This window comes from Chelon labrosus (assembly GCF_963514085.1).
Source record: "Chelon labrosus genome assembly, chromosome: 21".
NCBI classification, from domain to species: Eukaryota; Metazoa; Chordata; class Actinopteri; order Mugiliformes; family Mugilidae; genus Chelon; species Chelon labrosus.
Genome location: NC_140354.1, coordinates 17764417 through 17783751, shown reverse-complemented (window position 1 = coordinate 17783751; position 19335 = coordinate 17764417). Strand labels below are relative to the sequence as shown.

The 19335-nt window shown below is 46.0% G+C and overlaps 1 protein-coding gene across 1 annotated transcript; it reads right to left on the bottom strand.

Moving 5' to 3' along the window:
• Positions 1-3161: 3161 nt before the first annotated feature.
• tlcd4b (TLC domain containing 4b) lies at positions 3162-14727 on the bottom strand. Its single transcript, XM_084570386.1, has 7 exons — positions 14608-14727; positions 11382-11534; positions 8991-9080; positions 4522-4580; positions 3891-3985; positions 3696-3769; positions 3162-3597 (listed from the first exon to the last, which is right to left on the bottom strand). Exons 2-7 carry the CDS (start codon positions 11525-11527, stop codon positions 3249-3251), a joined length of 813 nt encoding a protein of 270 aa, XP_084426512.1. The 5' UTR covers positions 11528-11534; positions 14608-14727; the 3' UTR covers positions 3162-3248.
• Between the last annotated feature and the right edge of the window lie 4608 nt (positions 14728-19335).

Sequence of the window (19335 nt, the reverse complement as noted above, 5' to 3'; positions counted from 1 at the left end):
CACGCCCACTAAGGAAACAAACATCAGTTCTGTGTTATATAAAGCAAGTGCCCTTCCATCCACGAAATAGGAGTGGAAACCAAGCGGCAACCTCCGGGTGAAAAACTAAACGTTTGTGAAGAAATGCTAAAATCTGCAGTTCCGCAAATGGCCACTTGAGGCTCGCACCAAAAGTGAGCCAATTCCCAGAGACGTTCATGTTAAAACGTCCGACTTTTTTGTCTGTTTAGCTAACTTCTTTACTCACGACAACCGTTCGGGTGTTTTAGATAAACACAAAGAAGGACAGGGCCGTTTTGACTGCCCTCACGGGTCGCTAGCTGCCCCTCTAGGCATCATCCACGCGCCTAAGCTTCACCTCTATGCTTATTTTTACATTAGCATTGAGTTAGCAAGATGGCGACGACCGGAACCACCATACTGAGCTTCAAAACTGCTCTTCAGGAATTCTATCGGCGACATCACAGAGGTTTATTCTATGATTATATACAAATTTTGAAATAAGCTACTTGAGTCCATGTCACGCCCACTAAGGAAACAAACATCAGTTCTGTGTTATATAACGCAAGTGGCCTTCCATCCACGAAAATAGGAGTGGAAACCAAGCGGCTACTTCGAGGACTGAAAAACTAAACGTTTGTGAAGAAATGCTAAAAACTGCAGTTCCACAAATGGCCACTTGAGGCTTGCACCAAAAGTGAGTCGATTCCCAGAGACGTTCATGTTAAAACGTCCGATTTTTGTTTTTTAAGCTAACTTCTTTACTCACGACAACCGTTCGGGGTGTTTTAGTTAAACACAAAGAAGGGCGTGGCCGTTTTGACTGCCCTCACAGGTCGCTAGCTGCCCCTCTAGGCATTATCGACTAATTTTTGAATTAGCATTGAGTTAGCAAGATGGCGACGATGGCAAAACTGCTCTTCGGGAATTCTATCGGCGACATCACAGATTTATTCTATGTTTATGTACAAATTTTGAAATACGTCACGTCCACTAAGGAAACAAACATCAATTCTGTGTGAAATGATGGAAGAAATTATTATTCCTTGAATGTTTTGATGCAACACGTTCGTTGCAATCTCTCCATGCACCAACTGCCATCCCACTGCAGTTACGAAGATATAGAAACGTGATTTTTTTTTTGCTGATTTTTTGCGATTTTCAGTTGACATCTGTGCTACATTTGGACGTAAACTCCGCTTTTAAAAAACCCGTCCGACATCATTGTAACACCGCTTTTTGAGGAAAGCGGAAAACGCGGCGTAAACATGCGAGCAGAGTACGAAGTTACTCTCTCCGACGCCGCCCCCCCCAACCCCCCCGTGTTTCTGTCCGTCATGATATCAGGTATGTAGTCATTTGAGTCTGCAGAGACGGCAGACGTTACACCGAGAAGAATCGATGAGTTCGTTAAACCTAGTAATGCCGGCTGGCAACGTGGAGAACGTGGAGAACGTGGTAACGTGTGAGTTAGCCATACAGTATGCGGAGCAGCTGCTGAAATGTGTATACACTGTACAGACATGCGGGGGCGAAGAGAAATAATCCAAAACACAACAAGTACATGCTCCGAGTATGCTCCGAGAGGGAAAACGTGTTTTTGGAAGACAAACCCCTTTTTAAGCATTTGATTAATGGGATTAATATTTAGATGTCGTTCATCTATGTCGACTATTATTCACTAAGGCATCACAGAAATATGTCAGTCGTACCATGCGCTACAGTGATGATATACAGTATACACAGAGAAATAAAACATGCAGAGTGATCGCGACAGCGTTTCGTTATCACAGATCGTCCGAATGATTGGTCAATTGGGGAATTTGGAATAAAAATAAAAGGAATATTGCTAGCATTCCTGTTGCTGACATTCTGCAAAAGGACGAGCACCATGTTGGTGTTTTTTGTTGTGTTTTTCTTTAGTTTTTTAAGGGCACCTGATACAGTGTACAGACTGCACGCCACGCTGTGCAAAGTTGAGGAAAAGTAGCGGGGGTAAAAAACGAAATAAGGGTTCTCCGAGTCGCTGAGAACAGAAGAGATAAATAGAAGAAGAAGATGAAGAAGAAGAAGCCTCTGGGGGAGTTTACACTGACGGGACACAGTTTGAGAGCTAAGCGGTGCCGCTCTGTTTCATCGGCTGGGATGAAGGATAAAATCACAGATAAATAAAAAGATGCAGATTAAATCATGAGGACAGAATCGACAACGTCTTTTTGTAAGGCAGGGGGGGGAGAGGTAGAACCAAAATGTTTGAGCTGGATAGTGGAGCCCTACCCAGTGAGGCAGAGGGTTGCAATGGACGTAAAAACAAAACAAACAAAACAAAAATAACAGTGATGCCAACGCGGTGAATACTGAAGAGGCAAAAAACCGTCCCGCGAGACGCGAAGGGTGTCGGAGAGCGTCTTTATCTCTCCTGCGTGCATATTCCTAGTGTTCTGATTGAATCCAAATTAGAAGGAGTTTGGAGGGGCATGGCTGGTGATCTAGATAGTAGATAGGCGCCACTTGTTTACACGGAGGCCACAGCAGGTGATACTGTTGAAGAGGCATTATGGTGTTTTATCTGTCTCTTTTTGTGAGGTTTGATGAGTTTAAGACAAGAGCCCTATAGATCGACAAACACTGGACGGGTCTGATGCGAGGGTCCCCCCCCCCCCCCGCTCCCCTGGGTCCTCTCAAGCGTGGACGGAGATTCGAACGGGAGATGGAGGGCCTCCGGCTGCTCGGGAGACGTCTTCTGAAGGGGCTGAACTCTTGTTAGACTTTGTGATCTTACTCCTCCACTGTTATTGCTTTCCTGTTTTCCACAGGCACTTCAGAGGATTGGGCTTTGGCTGAGTGTGAGAGGAGACTTGAGGGGAGATGAGAGAGGAGAGGAGAGGAGCGGCGGTGGCGGTGGCGGTGGATGGGAGAGGTGAGTAACAGGCGGCGTTAAAAGTGTGCTTGTGAGCTCTACCTTGTCGTCTGCGACCGAAAGCTATCACCCAGCAGGATACTAATCTGGATACTAGTCTGTGAGGCTGCAAACGCTGGTGCTTGAGTGAGTCAAAGAGCTCCTTGTCTCATGTCGGCCAGAACCTGAGGACTCTGAGTCCAGTCCGCTGGCCGACGACTGGGAGATCAAGGGCTGGGACTGAGGGTGGGAGAGGGCGGGACGCTGAGGATGCAGCAAAAGAGAGAGGCTGCGAGTTCCTGGGCCTCCAGCCTCCCTTCCTGCTCACGTCTGTGCCTACATATCCTTTTTAGTCTGTGTGGTTGTTGGCGTGCCTCTTGTCCGAGGAAGGCGACGCCTCGACCCCCTCCTTAACCTTTCGCCCCCCCCTCCCGGTCAGGACCTTGTAGCAGCCGCGGGAGATCTTATACATCCAGATAGTGTTCAAGATATCCAGGGCGATGCAGGAGGTGATCCAGGCCACCTGAGCGCCCAGACCCAGCCGCTCAAAGTCCTCGGTGCCAAAAGTGGCGAACACGCTGACCCAGTAGGACGGCATGACGGCAATGCGCACGAGGAAGAACACCACCGCCATGGCAACGCCGTTTAATACAACCATCTGATGTGAGCGGGGGAACTTTAACGCCTCGAAGAACCACCTGCAGAGAATAAGGAAATGTCATAGAAGAAGATATGTTAGGACTTTTAAGAATCCTGGGATATGCTGACAAATAAGACGTCATTCAGACCGACCCACCTTTGGTTCACAAACGGTGTGGACAGTTCAGAAATTAGCCGAAAATTGGCAAAGTAGGGAAGCACGCCACGTGTCTGCAAAGACCAAACCACACAGATATCACCATAAACACAGGAAGTAGAATGATGCGAAACAGATGAATGAGCCGGTCGCTAAGAACAGGACACTCCGGGGCTTTAAGAGCGGCGGACTCACCAGCACATATCCGTAGGCGTAGAGCGCCGCCAAGTGGTGGCAGACGAAAAAGCCGTCCCCCATCGTGCTCCAGTTACACGCCAGCAGCACAAGGTCTACGGAAGAGAGGCAGACACCGGTCAGAGCGCTGGCAAAACGCCTCGGAGGGTGAGCATGTGCAAAGGCTGTCTTTAAAAGGCAAAGAGCAGCGACAACACCAGCGGGCAAACAAAGAAGAAAGCTAAACCTTAGATAATGTAAGGAAGGAAAAACATCATCCGAGGACACAAAGGCAAGGAGAGTACATGATGAACGGGAAGTACACTGTTAACTTTAATCTAATAAACAATGCACATTTTAATGTAATAATTAAATCAGACAGTTACACGTGTGGAGAGCATTTACAGAAGACATAAAAAGCTGAAAAACGTCATGAAATCCAAAGAGTAGTCGTAGATTTGAATGTAAATTCAAGGAAACAAGGGCAGAAAACACTCCAGAGCTACACATTTAAAATATTAATTGTTAAAGCAGCTCTCAGATTGCACCTAATAGCAGGTAAGTGGCATATCATACAACACAAAGTGCAGGAAACACAGGCAGTCATTGTTTTTGTGCAAGAGGAAATAGTGAGTAGACAATAAGCGCTTACCATAAACAAGGTAACCACAGGTTATGGCTACGTTTAATTTGACGAGACCGGGGTCGCCCCTGTGGAACAACAAAGAACAGCGTAAATGGACTTTCAACACAGCTGTTACAACACCACGTTTAGGGTAAACAAGCCAGGAGGAGGGGCAGCTACTTACTATTCTAGAAAAAAATGTTAAGTTGTCTGATCTGATGGATAATCTACTCCTGCAAAGACTAATTAACGCCAACGCGCTCATAGTGATTCCCGTAGAAAGGTCATTCAGAGTTGAGCGTTCTACGTTCTTGGCTGGAGACGTCGTAAACAGCCCCGACGTTTATTTGTGTCCCCGTCTTTGAGGGCACTTCTGACCCCGCTCTGGTGACCGTTAGGCGTCTTTGCCAATGACATCTGTTCAAAAGAACAATGGAGGTGTCTCTGCTTCGACGGACATCCGACCCCGGTGTCGGTCACGAGTATCGCGTAGCAAACGGCTGCCTGACCGCTTGTGTAACAGGACCTCCCGACGCACGTACTGTATAACATGCCTACTAAAAAAAACGCCGCACACGTCTACTGTACAGAAGCTCAGCTTACACATAAGATGACCCTGGACTCTATATTTGTATTTGTGAGAATTTGTCTTTTTCAGCTTCGTCCAGAACTTCAAAAATCAGCAGTTTCTTACCGGCGTGCTAACGATGCATTAAGTTTCTTTCTCTCTTCTCTTTGCATCACATCGAACTCCCGTTTCAGAAGAGAGAGCTCTCCTCCCGTTAACCGATCAGCTGTATCACTTTACCGCTGCACTCAGAAAAGCGCCAAGCAAATATCAGTCTGGACTTCACCCAGCCTAAGTGATAGTCAAGGGCTCTCGGCTGCAGCCTGCCGTCGCCGAAGGCTTTTTTTTGATAATCACATTAAGTAGATCCGGCTTCACTTAATTAAATATACAGTAAACCCACGCTGTCCTCTCCGTGTACTGGAATTTGGCCTGGAAAGAGATATGAAGATTTTTACACAGGGAGTGATATGATACTGAGTCAGTGGGCCTCATGCAAGAATCGCTCTTATCATCGTATCTATTGGAGATAGCAGCAGACAGCAGAAGAACACGCAATACTTCTCTAGTACTTGAAATTTCTGGTATTTCTGGCCTCCTTCTTTGCCGGCTTGGCACAATGACTGGCCTGGCGCCACGTCACCATAAGCCCAACCCAACTTTGCCCCGCTGGCTCATATTTATACAGGTGCTCATTGGTTTTCATTCACTTATCTAAGGTTGGATCATGGTGACAACAGGCTAAGCAAGAAATTCCACACGTCACTCTTCCAGGAACACATCTAGTCACTCTTGATGGATCCCAACACGTTCCTAGGCCTGCTGAGGTGTACAGTACAATCCCTCCACCGAGTGCTGGGACCCTTTCCGGCTGGCCGTGCCCAGTAGACCATCAAAAAGGAGGTGCTAGGAGGCATCCACACAAGATGCCCGAACCACCTCAATTGGGCGCATTTTGGAGGAGCAGCTTTACTCTGAGATCTAAGGTTGAGCATTTCATTTGCTTTTGGACAGTACCCGAGTTCATGACCATAGGTGCAGGCTTAAACGTACAGTAGAGCAACTGCTAAATCGAAATCCTTCCCTTACAGCTCGGCTGCCTCTTCACCAACAATTACATACAGTAGCCACATTGCATGCATGGGCATACTGCAGGCACTGCACCAGCCTGTCCATCTTGCAATCCATTACATCATCACATGTGAACAGGTCCCCAAAATACTCCTTTGCTTAAGGCAGAAACTCCCTTCCAACTAGGGGGAGAAGAATCAAATGTATATCAGCCACAACATTAAAACCACTGACAGGAGAATGAAATAATATTGACCATCTTGTGACAATACAATGTTCTGCTGGGAAACTTTTGGATCTGCCATTCATGTGGATGTTACTTAGACATGTAGCACCCACCTAGACCAGACCAGGCACCCCCAACCCATAGCAATGACACTCCTTGATGGCAGCAGCAACCCCCAACAGTTTAGGAACAACTCAAAAAAACATGGAGAACAGCACAAGGTGTTGACCTGGCCTCCAAATTCACTAGATCCCAAACTGATCAAGAATCTGTGGGATGATCCACAGAGGCCCCTCACCTCAACTTATAGGACCCAAAGGCCCCCCCACTAACAACATTGTGTTGCCAGACACCACAGGACACCCTCAGAAGGCCCATATCCGTTCTCTAATGAGTCACAACTGTTTTGGAGGCACAAGGGAGACCTACAGAATATTAGGAAGATGGTCACAATGTTCTCATTTATCTTGCAGACCCTTGACTGTCTTTTGTTCAAATTATGTTTTGCTTTAAACTATGCTCTTTTAAACTGTGAGAAAAAAGTGATAAACCCTTTGTGTTGTGAGACTCTCAGTCGTCCAGGTCATGGTGTGTCTAAAACAAAGCTGAAACAAAGATAACTGGACTTGTTTGAGTTTTCTTGAAGACGCTTCTCCTCTCATCTCAGTGGCTTCGTCAGTTCTTTAGGTTGATTTGGAGCGTTGATGACCCGTTACAGCTTCGGGAATTTAGGACCATAATTTCATGACAAAATACTTCTGGGGAAAAAGCTCCCACACACAGGAGGAGGCATAGCATGAAAGAAGTGTGTGGGAAATCCTCGCAGAGGTGTTGAAGGGCAGGTGGATGCCACAAACTGGTGACGCGCCACTCTTCACACACACTCCGCTGGATGCCAGCAGCAGCAATTCAAGCTTTGTGCTGTGGAACTTGTCTTTTGTCTGTTGGGTTACAGTTTTTGACTGTCACACAAACGGAGCAGAGCGTTCACAAAGACGCTCGGCAACTCGTGAACAGAAGGCGCTTATCAAGTTGAACTGAGCGATTTGTGACAGCTAAGAAAATTCTGTCATTCAAGTTAACACCCCGGGAAAAAAAACGACAAGAAGGGAAATGTTCCTGCAGGAGGTCGAATGGCTTCACTGTCACTGAAACGTTTCCACAAAATTGACCTTAAGCCAACCCTGACAACCAGGTCCTCCATTCTCCTCATAGAGTCGAGCACGTGTTAAGTTCAGGTCCAGATAAGCCAATCAAGAAAAAAGTGGCGGCAGAGGCGAGGCCGTCAGACACGGTGCTTGTTGACTGAATGGATTATGATAACAGCTAAGGCAGGGCTGCAAGCCAGAGTGACAACCTGAAAAGAGGCTGAGCAGTAGCTGCAAACAATACAGCCTTCCAGCAGTCTGGCCGCTCAAGCACTATTGAGACCAGCCGGGAGAGAACAATGCTGCTGTGTGACAGGTCTTAATGATGCCGTAACGCAATCAGATTGACTGGAGAATTAATGCTTGCAGTGCTGGCGTGTTGCAACGGGAAGAGCTTTGAGGCGTTTAGGTGCCGGTGTGAAGAAATAAAGCTTAAAGTTTGGAGCATTGACTAATGAGTAGAAACTATTGCAGCAAAGAAATGGCTGCCACCTTTATTCTCGTGGGAGCTGAAGGGGAAAAAAATCCCGTCCAGAAAGACAAAGAAGGCTTGGAAAGGAGGGCTAAGATGCTAAGTACCTGAACGTTGAACTGTTAGAAAGAACGAGCGAGCCCCCATCTCCCGTTTTGACCACCCTGCACCCACCACTACTTTCTCTTCTCTCCGCGAGCGATGCTTTCCAAGGCCGACGGAGAGACAATAAGAGCGAGGGAGGTGCGCTGCATTGATTCGACAGCCAGAGATGTGGGGTACAACGGACAGCTAGAGGCAGGAGGAGGCTCGCCGAGAGCTGGCTGGTGTAGAGCGGGAGGTGGAGGGAGGTGGGAGGGGGGAGGGGGCTCGTGCAGAAGGCTGCTGTTGTTTGCAATGAAAAGGAGTCTTGTTGATGGGATTCTAGTCTGCTAGACAGGCAGAGAGGAAGTGAAACAGAGGGAAGTCAGGAGAGAGAGAAGAAGAGGAAGGAAGGAAGAGGTGAGAATATATACAGAAGTGAGAGACAGCTGTAAAGATAGTAGGTCTTAGACGACTGATTGAGATGTTGGAACGGAGACAGAAATGGGGGAAGACATTCACTGATGCAAGTAAGACAGTCAGCGGTAGGGGGGGAAAGTGAAAGACAAAAAATCAAAGGTGTAAATCCACTGACTCCACATCTCTCTAGAGACTCCGCCGACACATTAGATCCGTTCTCTCCACTTCCCTGTTTCGCTCTGACGAAGGGGACGCTCCAAAAGGTTTTAAACACCAACCCCGACAATCGTTCCCTAGTCGCCACCTCCTTCGGTCTTCATCTCTTTATCTGTTTCCACCCTCCCCGTATGAGCTCTAGCTGCCAAAAAAAAAAAAAATGACGAAGCACAACCCCACCGATATTTTGCCTGTGTGTGTGTGTGTGTGTGTGTGTGTGTGTGTGTGTGTTGCATGTTGCGGCTTGTTTCATTCTGAAGAATTGGTTTTTAGTTTTCTTCCCGTTCCTCTTACCAGACAGGGTTGGCGTTGACCGCGTCATCGAACCACAGGATGTACAAGCAGAACAATCCCACGATCAAGGCGTGCACGGTCGACACCAACCTGGACACAGACACAAAAGTTCAAGTCAAGGAAAGAAAACATGGCGACAGTTTTACAGGCAGGAGGTCTGAGTAACGGGGTAATCAAAGTTGGCGTTTCTTGCTGTGTAATTACATCTGTATTGTCCCTTTGTTTCCAGCGAGAGTAAGTTCTTTTTAATCAGGCCTGAGACAGCATCACCCCTGACCTTTGGAGTGGTTATCTGGGCCATTGAAGAGATACTCCAGAGGCCGTTATCTTCCCTCAACCAGAATCACAGTTCCTCCACTGTCACTGTGCAGCCCGTGGGTCCACAGGCTGCAGCTGCTGGACAAAGGCTGCCTCGACAGACGGACAACTTGACAGTACAAGCCTGTTATTACCGTCCTTGAGTGTCTAAGTATGGAACAGCGATGGAGGACGTTTGTTGCGACTCTCGCAGCTTCTTGTGTACCGACAAGTTACTCTTTATATTCATTAAAAAATAAAAGGACGCACAGTTTTAGTAGAAAAACGCAGCCAATACAAATAATGTTGATGCTCCTTTGTTCAACAGTAGGCTGCTTTTGCATTGGAAACACTTTCTCCCTCCTCTCCTTGCACTTAAGTTGTGGTTACATAAACAACACAGCCTGTTATGCAAGACCACTCTAAAGTGAACCATCAGTGCCTTTGACTTCTTTCAGACTTCTTGGTCAATGCACTCTGTTCTTTCTGTTAGGGACAAACAGGCTAATGTAAACTATGCTTGTACGACTGAAGGGCTATTTTTTTTGAGGAATGGTTAAAAAGCAAACTGATGGGTTAGAGAGAGAGAGAGAAAAAAACTGAATATAACAGAGAGTCTGCAAAATATGTTGTGCAACTACAAATCACTGCCCTCTGACCTTCACCCCTGAGGTTTCTGCTTTGAAACTTCAAACCGCTCTGCGCTCCGGCCGCCGTTCACGTCACAGCTGTATGGAGTGGTGAGGTGGCCCGAGGCACATCGGGGGGGGGCATCACCAGACCTCACTAACAGAGGTCAGGACTTAATGACTTTGTATTGTTATACAACCGTATCTAGGGAAGTGTGACACGACCGCCATGCACTCGTAGAATCCGGGGATACGATTTATAACCAATGTCTTATCAAAATGTAGGCAAGGAGGTATGATAGTTATGCATGTTCCGGCATGTCAACCACCAATAAACCCAAGGGGAGAAGATGAAGGTAGGCAGAGATAGGCATGTTAGCTGGCTGTTGACAAAGGTCTTTTGGCTCAAAGAAGCGCTGACAATGCAGTTTGATATTTGAGTGTTTTAAACTGTGTCAGATTTACGTCATAGGTACACCATAGCCTTGTACCATACATGCCTTAGCCTACACTGTATACCTCTGGCGTGCACATCCAGAGAGGTGTAACTGCACGTCATGGCAACCAAGACCACACTTCCTCTTTCACGTCTCGCCGGTGGCCGGACATGCACATAAAACTCCACCTTTCTATGTCAACAAAACATCGTCTACTCAGAGACCTTCCCTTTTTTCGGTGTCCCAACATGAGCTAATCAGTTTTAATTGCCACAGTTTGAAGTACAGAGATAAACTCAACATAGCTGACTTGCATTTTAGCGGCGGAATGAACAAAACAACGCCAACAGACCAGCGCATTAGTATAAATGCTCACACCACCGTAACCCGCCACGGTGTAGGCTCTGCATGGACCAGTTGCGACAGTATGCCGCTCAATCAGGCAATAAAAAGAATTCAGCAAGACGTGATAACCTGCTGGGAGAGAATGCACTACATGCTAGTAGCATGTCCTTTGATGCTATTGTCTCTCACTGAGCAGGACCAGGTTCTGGTATTATTTGAGTGCCGAAATGAACTCCCTACTCTTTCAAAGTGTACACTTCCGGAAAGGACGCTTTCTTTCTAACTTTTTGAGGAGCTTACCAAAATATTCTGCGTTCCCAGGTGTACTTTCTAGTATGGATGCACCAAAACTTTTTGACCGAAAAACCAAAAATGCACTTTTGTTGCTTGCATGATCACAACATCCTGTTTCGGCCGAAATTGTATTGCCAAAACAGGATGTTGCGATGATGCAAGCAACAACCGCAGCAATTTTCGGCTGAAAATGGCCCAAAAGTACATTTTTGGTTTTTCGGTCAAAAATTTTTGGTGCATCCCTACTTTCTAGGCCTTTATTTGACAAAATGTGGTATCAGGTCATCTCTACATGTTTTCACATGTTACAAAGATGAAAAGAAATTCACGGGACACCAGAAAAGGCTCGTCTACGATGGGGGAACGCGGCGGTTTTTGTTGTGACGCACCTGGAGTTCCATTCGTTGAGCTTGGTGGGAGGCAGCCGTCCGTACCCCGGCGAGATGGCAGAGGAGAGCCGCGGGCTGACCACCGAGAAGAGGAGCTGGAAACCCACGAAGCTGCCAGCTACCACGGTCAACTCTCTTGTCTCCATCACTCACCTAAACACGACGGGGAGGGGGGGAGACGGGAAGAGGGAGGCGGGAGGGGGGGGGCCGGACACACAGAGGGTGATACACATGGACAGGTTCAATCGATGACTGTCAGTCATCCCGGGCAGCACCAGAAGTGAAACCGAGGCGGCGGCGGCGGCGGCGGCGGTGGTGTTGAGAGGGTGAAGCGGCACCCTGTGTGGTTCACCCAGTCCACAAAGAAAAGAAGAAAGGGAAAGAGACAGGGGGGAAAAAAACTATAAGCCGGAGACATGGGCTGTCTAATGCAAGTGACATGAGGGCTTTAGACAAGCAGGGCACAGAGCGGGAAGAGAAGATGAAAGGCACATGAGAGGCAGCAGAGTCGAGGGCAACAGAGGGGAAAAAAACAGAGTGGCAGAAAAAAATAAGTTGTGAATACAGTACGAGGCACAGTGTTCAGAGCTGGGATAAAAGGTCTCTATTATCATGCATATTTTGCAAGGGGATTACAGTGAGTTGTTTAGGACACACCGACAATCCCTGGGAAGAAAACAAAAGCCTGAGCAAGGAGAGAAAAGAGGATTTTAAAATGAAGCAACGGCCTCGGCTAATGAGATGGAGAAAACTGCGTAAGAAATGTTTAGGATTTAGGATTTTTTTGTGTTTTAAAGCAAGCGTGCGCTACCGTCGCTCGGACCGACTGCGTCTCAAAATGATTAACCGACCGCGAGTGACGAGAACAAACAAATCCATATCTAGCTGAACATGAACTCACGCGCTGTGCGGATCTGTTTATTTAGATGAAGAAATTGACTAAAAACTGAAAGCCTCTGCAAATAAAGCGAGAGGAGATGGACTGAAATGGGAGTATGTTTGCAAAAACTGCTAAATCAGCGTGTTCCGGGCCGTCCGGTTAAAACGAGACGAGAGCGCCGCAGAGAGTGTAATCTTATCAGTTTTCTCCCTTTGCTTATGTCTGATAACGGAAAAAAAAAAAAGAACACATCAAGTCTAACTCAGTTCTGAACCACACAAACATCAGGGTTTGCCGGGACATCAACAAACTTGCTGACCTCCCCCAGGTAGACAATACGCACTCGCTTTGCAAGTTCATGAGGTGCGGGAGTGAAGCTGAACGCATCCCCAAAAATAAAACGCCGCACTAAATCCCCATAAAGGTTAAGGTATTCGGCATTTGATTAAAATAACTAAGCGAGCTGTTGATTCGGCTTGTGTTTTCGTTGTGGTTTGCAGTACCACTAAAATCGCATTGTGTTGTGTTGTGTCGCACCAACATTTCTTTCCATTTTAGTCTGTGGGCCTTGGCTAACAGAACCGCCACATCCTCCAAAACACGGCTGAATCGACACCTATCCGACGCCGTTTAATACAAACTGGACGCCCCGAAAACCCCGGCTTCGCCTAAGAGCTACAAACTTGTACCCTCAGGTTTTTTGTTTCCCGGCTTCTTCGCAACCTGAAACACCTACAAGCTTCAGCCGGGACACACCGGATACAAAGCTGCTCTCCCATAATGACCTTTAACTTGTCTTTTAGTAACATCAGCTATTAGGGTGGTATCTTGCGTCAGCGCCGGGTTGGACTCTGTCCTGATAAACGGGCAGCAATTCTGATTAAATCACAGAAAATGATGCAAGCCGTTTGAAAAACTGCACATTACTGATAAACAGCAAGGCAGAGGTTTATTTTCCGACTGCCGGGCGTAAACGGCGGCGGCGGCACATCATGATATATCGTCATATGGTTTGCAAAGCGACGACCTACGTAAATAGGTTAACCTCGGGGCGGCGCATGACACTGTAGGCATTTACAGTAGACATTAAGGTCTATTTTTAGTCGAAAACGTCCACCGTCGGTGCAAAACACAAGCAAAGTAACACAAGCAAAACACGTCAGCGCAAGGTTGCGGCTTCGCTCGGGGTAAGTGGTAGTCTAATGGAACAATTTAACCCTCAAGCTTTGGAGTAAACTTTAAAATACACTTTTCCACGCCGTGTGAAGCGCAACTCATGCTCCGCTCAGATTTCCACTCTCTAGACACTGTCCAGGTCCAACAGGAGAGGCCATTCTTCTTGGAGGGAGAGACACACCATCCAAAGAGCCTCCTATTGTCCCCCCCGCCCCAGAAGCAGCTAGTGTGCACATTCCTGGGGCCACGTTGATCATATGCAGCATGTGCCTGAATAATTCATTGGCATTCTTCACCTGGCATGCTGGTTCACACAGCCTCCCCGCCATGGGAAGAGGAGGAAAAGGAGGAAGAGGAGGAGGCGGCTTACAGAGCCTCCTCACTGCGGTTGACAGCCCGGACAGGAGAGGTGCTTCTCCGCCTTCCTCCTTTACGTTTGACCTTGCTCCTCCGGACTATCCCGCTGCTGTCAGCAAACCGTGACCCCGTGACATATCGAACCGAACATAAATAATAGCGGTTCAATCCCCGACCACAACCCTCCCTCCCTACTTCCTTCCTTCCACCCTCCCTACCTCCCTCCTTCCCTTCCTCCTTCCCTTCCTCCCTTCTCCTCGTTGGGAAATCTAAACCGGGGCCCCCGTGTACCGCATTGCTACACCGCACCGCTGGGTCCGGACTCGCCCCGTCAACAAGCACGATCCCCCGGCCCGGCCACAGCCTGCCTGCCTGAAGACACACACACACCGACAGCCCTTGATCCAGTCCGGATCATGACATGAATACTGATAAATAACGGGCGGTTATTTTCAAAAGCAACACACAGATGCTCCAGTTTAGCATAACAATTGTGGGTCTGGAGGTCTTGTGTAGCCTGCACCGCAGCAGCAGCAGCTGGTAACTCAATATAAACGTTTACGTATATATTTATATATATATTAACGTTTAACCGATGTGCTTTGAGGCGCACGAGGACATATTACCGTGCAATACGTGACATGAAGGGTTTAAAAAGCCAGAAGAAGTCAGGAGCCAGTGAAAGTTGTTGGCTAAAACTGTAACAGACAGGCAGGGCTGTTTTTAGTGTTTAAATATCTTAACGGTTAAAAAAATCTAAAAAAATTAACGGCCGCGTCGCGTGTCGAAGAGGTGGAAGGAGAGCCGCGTTACCTTCTAACCGTCGCATAGGTCTGTGTAGGCGGTTAGGCTCCCCGTTCGCTCAACCGGCGTCTTCTCCACTTTCTTACAACCAGCCGTTAGCTAGCTGCAGCCCCGCTGGTTCTCCCTGAGAGACCCCAGGAGAAAGAGAGAGAGAGAGAGCGAGAGAGAGAGAGGGGGGAAGAACAAAAACAGACCACGGTGCTTTAAAAAAAAAAAAAAAAAAAAGGCAACGCCGAGCAACCATCACAGCCCCCGGGAACAAAGCCTCCGGTTGCTGCCCCGTATCTTCGCCACCATGTGTTTTTCGACCTGTGAGTCGCATGAAAAGTTTTCTACCCGTTTTATTTTGGCGTTGACATGAGCCAAGCGATGCGTGACGTCGCCACGTAATCACCACCTCCCCTTCGCGCACACGCCCCCCTCCCCCTTGACGCAGGCCACGCCCACGAGGAACAAAGGCTACATTGCAGTCAGTCAGTGTGTATCTGTGTGTGTGTGTGTGGGTGTATGTGTGTGTGTTAGACCGGAACGCTTTTTGGCAACAGGTCCGCCCAGCCCCTCCCCATTTTGGTGAAAAATTTAAAAATGGCGGTCGCCAGAAGTAAATATAGCAGTACAAAACAAAAATAAACGGAAAGCCAACAGAATTATACGAGTTTATCAGTGGCACAAAAGTACAAAAATTACTTATAGACAGACTGGTAAAATCAAATCTAATATAACAGTCCTGCAGTAAATCTTTATGCTTTATGAAGGTTATGATATAGTGATTTTAGCTTAAGGTGACCAGAGATAAAAAAAATAATAATTATATGTTATCAGGATGAAATGTAAAAACTGGGACAATTACCGTTTCATTTATTTATTCATTTACGTATTATTCATATTTAAACAATAATAATCAAGTGTAACAACAGGAATGTGGCTCTCAACATTGTTGTTAGCATTTCCTAAAAGTAATAAAAGGAATAAAGTAATAGTTGTAGTAGTAGTAGTAGTAGTAATAGCAGGGGTCGCGTTAACCGAATATTTTCCGTCATTGACCGTTTTTTTAAAACTGTGACAGAAAAATCTGAAGGCCATCTGTCATTTTGACAGATTGCATTTCACACCTCTGACCACTTGGTGGCGAGTAACCATATTAATTGGCTCTGTCTCTAATCGCAGTTTTCATTCCAAACATCACGGACACGATTACCTGGTACACTGATTACACTGATGCACACGTCAGAGCTCGGCTAACCAACCATATACATATGTATATATGTCTATGTATATGCGGCTAACGGCTACCAAAATTTAGGAATCGGATGAAAACTATTGACTGTATATAGTAAAGCACGTTGCTAGGACTGATGGAAGGCAAATTTTATTTTAAAATACTACCTGATGGAAGCCTTGACAGACAACGAAAAAGTCTAGCGCAACCTCGTAGTAATAGAGTAATAAAACGGGCTGAACCACCTGGAACTGAGCGCTACCGGCTACCATAATAACCGTTGTTCTAGTATGCATGCACCATGCTTACTCGTGCTTCCTACCTGGCTACCGTTAATAACTGTTATTCTAGTCTACATGCAATTTTTTTTTTTCTCATTCATAAAACGCTAAATCGAGGACATTTTCGGGGACAGCTTTAGCCAGGGACAGGTCACCTAAAACGGGGACTGTCCCCGGAAATCGGGGACGTCTGGTCACCCTATTTTACCTGAATAGAGATTTGTAGTGTCATACTCCCTTTACATTTTTCTTTGTTTGTTACCTAGTGGTTAGCTTGCTAACTATTAGCTATCATGGCTTTTAGATGCCGACATTTGCCTCGCCGTGGTTTTCTCGCAACTTACGGTCAATGTTACCATTTGAATCCCAAACGCTTTTGCTTACCTGACCTACCATGTCGTAGTTACAAGTTCAAACAAAAGCCCACGCAAACGTATACAGCTCAACTTGTAAATTTGAACCTTACCAAACATGTCGTGTTTTGAGGTTGTGAATTCGGGAAGTGACCATTTATATGGATTTTTCTTGTGGACACTGTAAACACAACCCCATTTGAAGGCAGCTATGGGTAGACAAGTTACTCATTAAATATTTTGACTTTTCTTTCCGCCTTTAGAAATAGCATGCTAGCTAGCAGTAGCGCTAAACTCTCAACCACTGACCTAACTACATTGCAGCCGATACAGTAGGCCAGTCATCATGAGCTCCAACCAGTGAAAACAAATGACACAGACCACAGACTTACAATTCTACAAGGAGAGGTCAAGTATAGGTGAATAATTAATGGAAGAAACATAAACATTAACATGCAAAGTCATAGTTTGGCAGTTGGACGATGCAGGTAGATAGGGGCAGACCTCTGATAAAGACAGACTTCTAGTATGAGCATGGAGAGGTGGAAATGGTGAGTAGGAGGGTTGTGGAACAGACAGCCGGTAGATGGAATGAGTTTAAAACACATTGACAAGGGAATGATTGGCGGCATGGAGGCTGGCAAATAGATAAATAGAGACAGTATATTGTGCAAGTAGTGTAAAATGGTAATATGGTGATGTGATGTGTGAAACAGTAACAGAGTGAACTAATGATCACACAGGTGAGCTGTTGCACGATAGTTTTGCAAACCGCAGGAAGGATTTCCTGAACCGTTCTTTTCTGTTTATCAGATAGTAGTAGAGACGTGCCAATTGAGGATTGACTGATTTTGACAGCGTGGGAAAACGGAAGAGATCAAAAAATAGAGCGACAGCCCACATTCATCCATCGGAGGGTAACGGATCGTGAGGGGACACATCTTCCTTATTGAATTTTTGCTTAAGCTTCATATAAAATAGCAAACTGAAACAGAAAACCCAACATGTTTACATTTTTAATCAAAACTATTGCCTGTAATAAAATGTACAAGATACATAGAAAACACTCAGTTGTTCCATCTGCATACACATTCAGCCTTTATAACTCCACTCAATAGCCACTTTGTAGTACCACTCTACAAATAGTATGCTAGCTTTGTGTTCTGACAACAGACCTAGCCGTGTTACACGTTAGCCTGCTCACGTCAACTGGAGGCTATGATTTTTTTGTATAATTATTAATTACCTTGCCTTAGCTCATTATTACTGTGGCTGACAACCATCTTTGTCAATGACGTTATGCTACAGGTGTAAATATTAAAGGAAGTACTCAGTAGTGACTCTTCTCTGCCTTCTTGTCAACAACTCCATTACAACTATGACCAAAGATAAAGGCTCAGTGTTTTGGGGATTTATTGTTGGTGCAACCAACTACAAAGCAACTCGACAAAGTTATTACTTTCTATAACATCTATGAAGTACGCAGGACTGTTTTCCCCCCGATAAAATGCTGAGAGCTCCCTCTGGATGACTTACAGTCGATCTCATGTATGACTGATTAGATGCAGTGACACAGATAACACCTTAAGTGATACATCTGTGGTTTGGCATGTTCATGCACACTTACCACAAATCACATCTCAGCGATAAAGCTGAATACTTTGTAAACCAGGCTGTTAAATGATTACATGTGGTTTCTGTGGTGTATATACATTTATAAGCAGACATGCCGAGGTCCAAGTCTGTTGAGAATTCATTTTAGTCAGTGTGACATTATAATAATGAGGAGAAGCAGTGCAGGGCTTTTAAACCGATCTGGTGCTGTGACAGCACAGTTAGACAATTGCCAAAAACAGTTGCAGACTTGACGGTCACTACGACTGATTGTGTCAAGCTCAAGGCCGAAATGTGGAGCTCATGCCAGAGTGCAGTGACTGGTAGCCAAGGGGCTGCCTGGAAGAACAATAAATAAACAAATAAATAAAACACAAACATTGAAAAATCTCAAACTATGCAGTAAAATGGAGTTTATCAATGATAGAGCACACAGATGCATCCATAGCTTGAAACACACATGCAATCGGATCAAACCTCAACCAGCACAGGCAACTGTGAGACTCAGGAATGCAAGAGGAAACGGGCACACCTGCAGGAAAACAGGAATTTGTGATTAATGTGTGACCTTAACACGGCCACGGGCAAAAGAATCAAATGCAGATACTGCACGCACCGCATGCACACGCTGACAGAATACTGACAGGGCAACAACACGGGGCTGTGAATAAGCTGTTGTTTTTTTTTAATTTATTTAGCAGTTGTTTGCTTTCTTCATGCGCTGTTGGACTCCTTTGTCTTGTTAGATTCTGAGCCAGTTCGCAGAGTGACAGCAGTCTGTTAAGGTTGTCAGTCTGGTTCCAGACAAACACACACACACACACACAGAATATTTACTTCTCACACTCGTAGACATTTCTGTTCAGCATGTGTTGCCTTAGGCTTACAGTGTGTGGTAAATTTGATAATTACAAACATACTTGAGCTTGTTGAATTCGTGTCGTAAATGGCGTTACGTCATTCTAACAAAGAATGACAGCGAAAGTTGGACTGACAAGTTTGGAGAGAGATATTGTATAAGACATAGTATGGACAGTATATAATTCAAAGCACGCAGAGATGCATTAATGATATTTGTGCTGAGACAGGATGGAGCTAATCTCGAAGAGCCTCACAGATTTACTAAACATCAGCTGGTAATTAGAGCAGTTGGGATGCCAATCGTGGGAGCAGCGCGGTGAAACGAAGAGGTGCGGGCAAAACAATTCGGTCGAATTCTGTGCCATTATCGGACAAAAGGGAAGTACGCAAATGGTGGTTGACTAAATGC

What these genes read in the sequence shown, in the direction of transcription:
- tlcd4b (XM_084570386.1), bottom strand. Translation starts at nt 11,527, where the DNA reads ATGGAGACAAGAGAGTTGACCGTGGTAGCTGGCAGCTTCGTGGGTTTC. An exon ending in CTCAACGAATGGAACTCCAG is followed by an intron (nt 9,081 to 11,381) that starts GTGCGTCACAAC and finishes GTCTGTGTCCAG; the next exon opens with GTTGGTGTCGACCGTGCACG. An exon ending in CTGTGGTTACCTTGTTTATG is followed by an intron (nt 3,986 to 4,521) that starts GTAAGCGCTTAT and finishes TCTCTTCCGTAG; the next exon opens with ACCTTGTGCTGCTGGCGTGT.